At 36.1% G+C, this 9925-nt stretch overlaps 1 protein-coding gene across 1 annotated transcript; it reads left to right on the top strand.

The window, feature by feature from the left end:
• Window positions 1–1066: 1066 nt before the first annotated feature.
• Window positions 1067–1825, top strand: LOC149896068 (uncharacterized). The gene has a single exon (XM_090117815.1). It carries the CDS (start codon window positions 1067–1069, stop codon window positions 1823–1825), a length of 759 nt encoding a protein of 252 aa, XP_089973941.1.
• The last annotated feature ends 8100 nt before the right edge of the window (window positions 1826–9925 follow it).

The following is a 9925-nucleotide window of genomic DNA, read 5'->3' as shown; positions in this document are numbered from 1 at the left end:
GATGGGACGAGTGTAAATTGATTTATAATAGATATCATGATACATACTGATATTAGTAAACAATAGCACCATATGGCAAGCAGCAGCTTTAAAATAAAGAAAAAATATCAAAATCGGTTCACCCAGCCAAAAGTTTCTAAGGTAACAAAGCCAAAAAAAATACAGTCGAGTTGAGAACCTCCTCTTTTTTTTAATTCGGTTAATTCGATTTATTCGTGTTAGGCACCCGATAAAATACAGTTTATTAAATTTATTTATTATAGTAAGATTGCAGTAGGTTTAAAATCATCAAGAATTTTATGCATATTGTTTGTGAAATATGATATGGCTAAAGTGTTAAATATTTGCAATGATACTGAACAAATACCTATTCCTAAAGTATTATTTTACACATTATAAAAATGTATCATGGCATGTTTTCAGTTTATCTTGAATATCAAGGTTGATTTAATTTTTTTATTAAGGCGTAAACAATTTCCACAGAAAGGTCTTTATGGTCATACAGTCCATTTGTCGACCATTTGTGAAGGATTTTTAAGCTACCTGCTAGTGTAACGCTTTTTGTTTCGTAAATAAATATGTTTCTTTTGTTTAATGATAGTATAAGTGTACCCTTTCCTTGTTTTATATACACACACACACACACACTAACCAACACTTATGCATCAAGCCATTTAATATAATGATGTTATATCCCTTGTAAATTTGTGACTTAGTTTGTGAGCATGGATGCATGTTTATAATAACGTAAAAATGGCTATAGTACGTAATGAAATTGGCAAATCACATTCAAAATTCTTTAAAATTCATTGTTCATTTAGTGTTCGTTACATACATAGTTTAACTTTTTTTTTCGGGGGTAGGCGTGAAGTGAGCAAGTAACGTTTTTTTCGCTCTGCTAATTTTATTTAAAAAAAATTTATTTTTATTACTTTTTAGCTCTGAATATGCTATAAATCATTACTGTACCTCCCAGTTTTTATAATTCCTATTATTATCTATTATTCTTACATCAATTTTCTTACCTCGTTTAATATCACTTCCACATACATCTTTACTATTCGTCATGGATTCTCTAAAACAATCTATTTTGGACATGAACACTGAATTTAATAAGCGTATGATGGAATTTCAAAAGGAACTACATAAAACATCACAAGCACCTGCAACTTCCAGTCCTGTGTCGAGACTTTCCACTGATTTTGAAGCCTTTCGTTCCTTCGTCTGTACAGCGCTCCAGTCTCTTCAAGATCAAGTGAATCTTCTTACCAATATGCATGATCAGATGGAAATGCGAAGCCGACGGAAAATGTTGCTAATCCACGGTATACCCGAACATGATAAGGAGGATATTATTGCAGTTGTAACGAAAATAATTTCCGATGATATGAACATTGCTGATGTTGATAAAGATGCCGTTACCCGTTGTCACAGATTAGGCCGTTCAAGATCTAACAACCCACGGCCAGTCTTGGTGAAGTTCTGTGATATTCGAGTAAGAAATAGCGTATGGTTTTCCAAAACATGTTTGAAGAATTCTGGATACACTCTATCGGAGTTCCTCACTAAGAGTCGTCATGATACTTTTATGAGTGCTCGTAAGCGTTTCGGAATAACAAAATGTTGGAGTCGTGATGGTTATATATTCGTCATAGACCCTTCAAACTGTAGACACCGTGTCACTTGTATGGCTGAACTTGATGCTATAAAATCTTCTCCAAACCCCGGGAATCCTTCAGATGCCGCTGGATCTTCGTGTGGTGCCGAAAAGGACAAGAAGACCGCTCCCAACGCAAGGTCGAAAAGAGCTCCCAAAGGTCGTTGATTTTAAATTGTAATTTTAATTTTCAATATATATTTCTAATGCAGTAGTCTTAAATTTAACTTCTTTATTTTGTTGTATCTTTTGGATTTCCTAGTAACGTATCTAAGCTTAGTTTAGTTATTTAGAGTCTTAGTTCAGAGTTTAGTTTGTTTATAATTCAAATACCCACATTTTATTTCACATTTTATCAATAGAAAAATCTTTTTAAATATTTTGACGTTCTGGATACTAAGCAATTGGTAAACTGTTTTCTTAAAGTGTTACCATGTAAAAATATAAATATGCAATGTAATGTAAAAATAAAATATAATTTAATTTTGTAAAATTGACACTGGCTGGTACAGGAAATAGCTTATAATAGTATATACATAAAAATTAAAAACGTAGTTTACATACACTTTAAGTAGTAATATAGTATTTAATTAAGTAAGTAATTTTAAACATTTTAAGTTTTATTATTATTTTATTTTATTTAATTTTATTTTATTTACATTTTATTTATTCTATTTTAAATATATTTATTTTAGTATGTCATTTAACAGTAGTGCACTAATCAATGAAGACATTTTCTTTACAGACTCTGATGATCAGTCTAGTAACAGCAGTTTCTATAGTACTAATCTTACTCCGTTAAATGAAACTCTGACGTCACATTTTTCAGATGTAGTAAAGAATTTTAACGTAGTTCATATAAACGCGCAAAGCATTCCGGCGCATTTTTCCGATCTCCTTACTTCCTTTGATTGTAGTAGCATTCATGCCATTGCCATTTCCGAAACCTGGTTGAAACCCAGTCTTCCTTCTTCTGCTTATTCCCTTCCAGGATTTGATCTTGTAAGAAACGACCGCGTTAGCCGAGGTGGTGGTGGTGTAGCAATTTATTTAAAATCGGGCATTAATTATTCAATTCTAACTGCTTCACCACAACCCACACCTATTGATACACTTGAATATATTTTTCTCGAAGTAACACTTTCCCATCATAAATTACTACTGGGTGCACTATATAGCCCTAACCTCTCAACTGACTATTTTTCTTATTTTGATGAGCTGCTGGACAAATTTATACCTTCTTTTGATCACGTTATCCTTATGGGGGATCTAAACACCTGCCTATTGAAAAACGATTACAGGTCCAAGAAACTTTTATCCGCGGTTGATTCTTGCAACATGCACATCCTTCCTTTGAATGCTACTCATCATTTTCCAAACTGCTCCCCTTCCCTGTTGGATTTAATTATTGTGTCCTCCCCTGATCATGTTGCCAAATTTGGACAATGTGCAGCTGAAGGTTTTTCTTATCACGATCTTGTCTTTGTCTCGTACAAAATTCGCCCTCCTAAACGTAAACCAAGAGTAATTGTTCAGCGCAGCTTTGGTGGAATGGATACGGACCGTCTTGTTGATGATGCTAAGGGCCTGGACTGGTCGCTTATTGTGAAGGCTAACGATATAGACGCAAAAATTAATTTATTCAACACCTTCCTTCTGCAACTGTATGACAAGCATGCGCCACTCAGACCAATTAAGCTGAAACATCTACCCGCACCTTGGCTGACGTCAGAGTTAAAATCTTTAATTAATAAAAAGAATCGCGCAAAGGCCGTATTAAAGGCCAATAATACTCTGGCGACTCGCGAAAGGTATAAGAAAATTCGTAATCGCTGTAGCACCATGTGCAGAGACGCGCAACGTCGACACATTCACGAGTCAATTGAGGGTGGCGATCCAAGTAAAGTTTGGAAGTTTTTAAAGTCTCTTGGGATTGGTAAAGCTGCTGTCTCTTCAATTCCATCCAATGTCAATATTGACTCCCTTAATAGTTTTTTTTGCTCATCTCCTGTAATTGATCCGCATGTTAAAAAATGTACTATTGATACTATTTCTAAAGCTCCAATTCCAAATTTTTCTCCCTTTTGTTTCAGTCAATTCACTGTGTGTGGGGTTAAGAAAGCTATATTATCCATTTCTTCTAAAGCCGTTGGCAGTGACAATATTGGCCGTAATATGATCATCCCTATCCTTGATACCATCATTCCCATTCTAACTCATATCCTTAATTTCTCCATTACATCCTCTCAATTTCCAACTCCTTGGAAAGACGCTCATATTATCCCCCTTCCCAAAAAAAATAACCCATCTACTTTCGGCGATTTCCGTCCCATATCCATTCTTCCCTTCTTATCCAAAGTCCTCGAACGCCTTGTTAATGAACAGTTAACTATGTTTTTAAATTCCAACAAGCTGTTTGATCCTTTCCAATCCGGTTTCCGTCCCGGTCATAGTACGGCCACTGCTTTAGTTAAAATCACTGACGATATCCGTATGGCAATGGAGAATAGGCAACTTACTCTACTCACTTTGATTGACTTTAGCAACGCATTTAATTCTATAGATCATGACATAATGTTAGCTTTATTATCCTCTCTTAATATTTCAAAATCTGCAAGTAATTGGATGTATAGTTACCTACGAGGACGCCGTCAACGTATCTATAACAACGATTCCTATTCATCCTGGTGTGATATCGTTGCTGGTGTTCCTCAAGGTGGCGTACTATCTCCCCTTTTATTTTCCTTATTTATTAATTCTATTTCTAACAACTTTTCCTCTCTCTATCACTTATATGCTGATGATCTACAAATCTACACGCACTCTTCTCTTGAGAACCTACCTAATGCTATACGTGTAACCAACAAAGACCTGTCTTCAATAATCCAATGGAGCAAAACACATGGTTTAAATATCAACCCGGTTAAAACTCAAACCATTATAATAGGAAGTCGTCACTTCATTAACAAAATTGACTGGGTTGGTATTCCTAAGATTACTGTTGATGGGATCGTTATTCCATACAGCTCCACTGTTAAAAACCTTGGCATATATCTGGACCAAACACTTTCCTGGTCACAACAGCTACAGGAATTGCGTAAAAAAGTTTTTAGCTCTTCCGCTTCACTTAGACGTTTACGTAATGTCCTACCAATTCCCACTAAGGTTGAGCTAGTACAATCATTGCTTCACCCTATACTTGATTACTGTGACAGCGCCTATCCTGACCTTAATGAAAATCAATTAGATGCTCTTGAACGTGTTCAAAACCTCTGCATAAGGTTCATATTCGGTTTGCGTAAATATGATCATGTATCCTCTTTCCGTACCAAACTGAAATGGTTACCTATACGCCTTCGCCGGAATGCACGCATTCTTCATCTGCTTTACTGCATTCTATTTGATGTTAGAACACCAATCTACCTAAAGGAGAGATTTAAATTTCTTTGTTCCAATAGCCTTGTGTTGAGATCTGCATATAATCTCTCTCTTTTGATTCCATCTCATCATTCAGATTTCTATCATTCCTCTTTCACAGTATGTGCTATAAACCTTTGGAATGCTTTACCTAATACAATAAAACACGCCCAAACAATATCTTCCTTTGATAGATTGGTTAAAAATTATTATCTTTCGCTGTAACGTCATTTGTATTTATATTTCTAACTCGCACATACTAAATATATTTATATATATAATTATATATATATATTTTTTTATGTATGTATGTTTTATTATATTATGTATGTATGTTTATTTTATATTATCTATAGGTACTTATTTAATAAAGTAATGCTTGCTTTGTTTTACACCTCCAAAATTATAATCTTCCAGCATTTCCTTGATCACAGGTTGTCTGGTAGAAATCACTTGTTAGTGATAAGACCGCCTATTGTACAATAATCCTATTTGCTGTTATTCTTTTGTATTGTTTTTATTTGGTGTACAATAAAGAGTTTATTATTATTATGTTTCTCATTTCCATAATACTCGGGTACCACCAGAAGGACAGTACCCGGATCTTTGGAAGGCTTACGTGGGGACACGGATCCAACACGCAGAGGCCCTTTCGAGAATTTTAATGTGTTGTGGGACACCAGCCGCAGCCTGCCCATGACTGCACTATAGAGATACAGCCCTGGGCAGTCCGCGGCCGATGTAGGACTATTGCAGGGTATGGAAATTTAATGATTGGGCTATGGATTGGGATGCTAAATGGACTGGTACTGAGGACTATGGGAAACTATGGCACCTGCCTTTCTACTAAAAGAAAGTAAAAATATGTTGGCAGGTGGTGACTCGCCCTCTCACTGTATGGGCCCCCGAAATAAGTCGCTGCAATAGTGCGACAAGGGGGCAACATATTGTGAGCAGCTAAGGGTGGAGAGGCGTCCCTGGACTTTAAACTACGATCACGCGCTCCCTGAGGGTCCAGCATCACGTGCCCACTCGCCACTTACGCTTCGCATCCACCCTTCGAGCTAAAAGCTCTCGCGACTCCACTCTGGCCGGCCGGTTAAGGCAAGCCAGAGGTGGGGGTCCTGTCCTCGTCAGGCTTCACTCCGACCGGCCGCTGAAGGCGAGCCGGAGATGAAGACAGGGGCCTCCCCCGGGAGCACTCGGTTCCCGCGGGGTCGCTACTCCCCGACACCCCGCCACAAGGTGTCCTGCGGGTTGACTGATTGCACGGGTGGAATATCTATTGTCACGTAGACAATAGATATTCCAACCGTGGGCGATGGGGTCGTCACATCCCTACGCCCTTATTATTATTATTATTATAGTTTCTAAGCATTGTTTGTACAATAAAGTGATAAAAAAATATAGATAAAAACATACTAAAAAACACGTTTAAACTTATGAAATTATTATATTGTCACAAATCGTTTAATAAAATACGTCAAAATCGAAAAAGGAGTATGTTACATGCAAACATACAGGTGAAGGCAGCGTGTTCAAATATATAAATAATTTAGCGTAAAAAAATTAGTATGTTCGAAAATCTTTAAAATTAACTATTAATAATTCTAATAATTTTCCAAGAGAAAGTTTAAGATATTATTATTTATTATCGAATCTAAAATGGATGTGCGAATGTTTTTACTCATAAAGCTTCTGAATCAAATAAACTATGTAAAAAATATGTCATATTTATATTTTATAGCATATGCATTTTAAATTTTAATTCACATGTTACATTACAAAAATAAAGTAAGTACGTATTTGAAAAGTATATCGTCGTTTCATTTCAAAATAGTCACTCAAAAACTCAGCGATTATTAATCGACCCACCTTTGCAATGCGACGAAAAAGTCGCAGCGACATTAATGAAATCACACCGTGTACATGATATAATGACATAGCGCAAGGGTGGAAAAGTATAGCGGCCTTGAAGATGTGCGTGTGCGCATGACACACACGAAAATAACCCGTAGGAATGGTTTTCCGAAAGGATTGGTGAATTATGGAAAAAAAACCGATGGTTTATGAGGGTTGGAGAAGTTTTATACCTATAGGTACTAGCTTTTCGCCCGCTTTGTCTAAAACAATAAATTATATACTAAAACCTTCCTCTTGAATCATGTGATAGTGATGCACGTACTTCACTACATCTTCTTCTTATATATAAAAATGAATCGCAAAATGTGTTGGTAAGCGCATAACTCGAGAACGGGTGAACCGATTTCGATAATTCTTTTTTTATTATATTCCTTGAAGTACGAGGATGGTTTTTATGTAGAGAAAACGTAAATATGTACCACGGGCGAAGCCGGGGCGGACCGCTAGTAGTATATAAAACAAAGTGGCTTTCTCTGTCCCTATATCCATAATATGTATACTTAAATCTTTAAAACTACGCTACGGATTTGATGCGGTTGTTTTTCATTAGATAGAGTGATACAAGAGGACGGTTTTAGTATATTATGTATTTATTAAATTTTAGACAAAGCGGGCGAAGCCGCGGGCGTAAAGCTAGTTACTAATAAAATAAAGTTTTATGGTGTCATATTAAGTTTTATTGTCTAGTTAATGTGAATTAAAACTGCATAAAAACCAAAATTTCTCAATAAAGTGTAGTACAAAAATATACTGTACTTAACTGCCTTACCTACTGACTGATTATTTCACGAGTAGGCAGCATTATTTCTGGTCTTTTTTGCTGGTAAAGAGTTAAGACAGAAGGGTCTGGAGCAAGTAGAGGGTTGTAAGGTTGTTTAAGATATTTTGAACAATATGTTTGATTCAAATTTTATTAAATTTTTAAGGGCAACCTTAATTATTGTGAAAGGAATAATTTTTATGTCTCTACATTGTATAGAAAAAAATTGCTTTCTCTGTCCCTATATCTATGCATGCTTAAATCATTAAAACTAAAAAACTTCACAACTGATTTTGATGGGTTTTTTTTAAATAGATAGAATGATTTGCGAGGAACGTTTTAGTATATAATTAATTAGATTTTTGACAAAGCAGACGAAGCCGCGGGCATAACGCTATTTGTGTCGATTTCGATTGTTAAAGTCGATTTCATTCGGTAGAAAGAAAAAAAAATCATATAGGTAAGTAGGTAGTTATTTATACTTATCTATACTATTATAATACCGAGGACATCTAATTTTGTTTTTTGGTAAAACGTCTCAGTGCCCACGATACAGGCTTGCCTAGTGTGGGTACTATAGGTAATCCTTTTTTAATAAACCTAGATTAAGCCAATATGTGTAAAGTGTGCAACGTCAATCAAAGTGTATCTGTGTAAAAACATATGGTTTTTAAATAAATATATTTTTCATTTTTTTCATAATATGTATTATAAAGAGAAAAGATTTGTAATTATGTATGTATGTAGGTATGGTTTTCACGCTTATACTACTGGATCAATTTCAATGAAATTTAGCACACATAATATAGAGGGTAACTTGGATTAACACATAAGCTAGGTTTTATCCCGGAAATCCCACAGGAACGGTAGATATGCAGGTTTTTCTTTGAAAACGTGGGCGAAGCCGTGGGCGGAAATCTAGTTATAATAATATTATAATGATTACCTAGTCCTTGTTTAAAGCAAAGGGCAAAATCAATATCTATTACTAGCCGTTCCAGCAATTTGTATTGTTTTAATGTATTGTTCTTTTATGAATTATTGTCACCATTTATTAACTTAAGGCTTTTACATGCGCTAATAACCTTGACCAGTAGTAGCGTTTAGCTACTACATATTATGTATTCTGTGCCTTGACCATACTTGACGGATCTCAAACCTCTCCCGCTGCACCTTCTTTTTTCCTCGCATTTTATATTTAAAAAGATACTAATCAGTGAAACAAAATATCCTAGTCAGGGACTGTTGTGTAACTGATAATTTATTAAACATAAAATTTTCAGAGCTCTAAGTCAGCAGGTTACGAAGTTTATAGAGTATTTGCGGAAAAATCGATGACCACGGCACATTTTTTTTCTAGAAATCTATTATTTTTGGAAAAAATTCCTCGCGAGCAATTAAAGATCAAAGACCATCCTATTATAAATATTTTTTTCGGTATTGTGCTTTATGTTGTACCAGACTTTATAGAGGTTGAACATAGTCGAAATTGCCGGGTAACGCCTTAAACATCGTCTCGATCATCTTTCACTGTCGGCTGTCCTACATACAAAAAGCATTGAAAATTAACTGAATGCTTCTCCATGGTGAATTAGATCCATATTGTTTGGGAGGTTAGGAGGTAGGTAATGTTTTATGGTGTTGTTTACCTACAGTTTACGACTTTCAGAGATTACTATACATACTACCACAGATACTACTGTTATAGTAAGTGGTTTTACGTCACTTAACTTTTTAGGGTTCCGAACCTCAAAAGAAAAAAATGGTACCCAGCATCACTTTGTTGTCAGTCTGTCTGTTTGTCAAAACCATTTTTCTCAGAAATCTTCCAAAGATACCCACGCCCCCCGGGGAAGGAGCCGTGGGTTATGTCGGATTCTTACCGACTAAAACCCCACTGTGTTCCGTCGAGCCGCTTTAATGATGGGGCCGCGGGTATTGGTTGGAATTCTTCCGCGACCCTCTCGGCGGCATCCCATCTCCAGGCCGGGCGCAAGCCAAGAACAGTAAAGGTGGTTTGTCTGCTCGTCCCGCCCGTTGGTGGCATGAGCGGAACACGTCTCAAGCCGTCTCACCGTACCGGACGATGGATTACATGTACATTGAGTACCTAGACTACCTACTCAAATCTACGGTTCATAGATGCTGTGCGGGCTATTTAAATTAGA

This window comes from Colias eurytheme, chromosome 29, assembly GCF_061535395.1.
Source record: "Colias eurytheme isolate Ceu_HAF_F1 chromosome 29, ilColEury1 Martin Lab GWU primary, whole genome shotgun sequence".
NCBI lineage: Eukaryota > Metazoa > Arthropoda > Insecta > Lepidoptera > Pieridae > Colias > Colias eurytheme.
Note: the sequence above shows the minus strand (reverse complement) of the source record. Positions and strands in the feature narration are given on the sequence as shown.

Excerpts from the sequence above, each read along its gene's own strand:
- LOC149896068 (XM_090117815.1), top strand. The coding sequence starts at position 1,067 with ATGGATTCTCTAAAACAATCTATTTTGGACATGAACACTGAATTTAAT.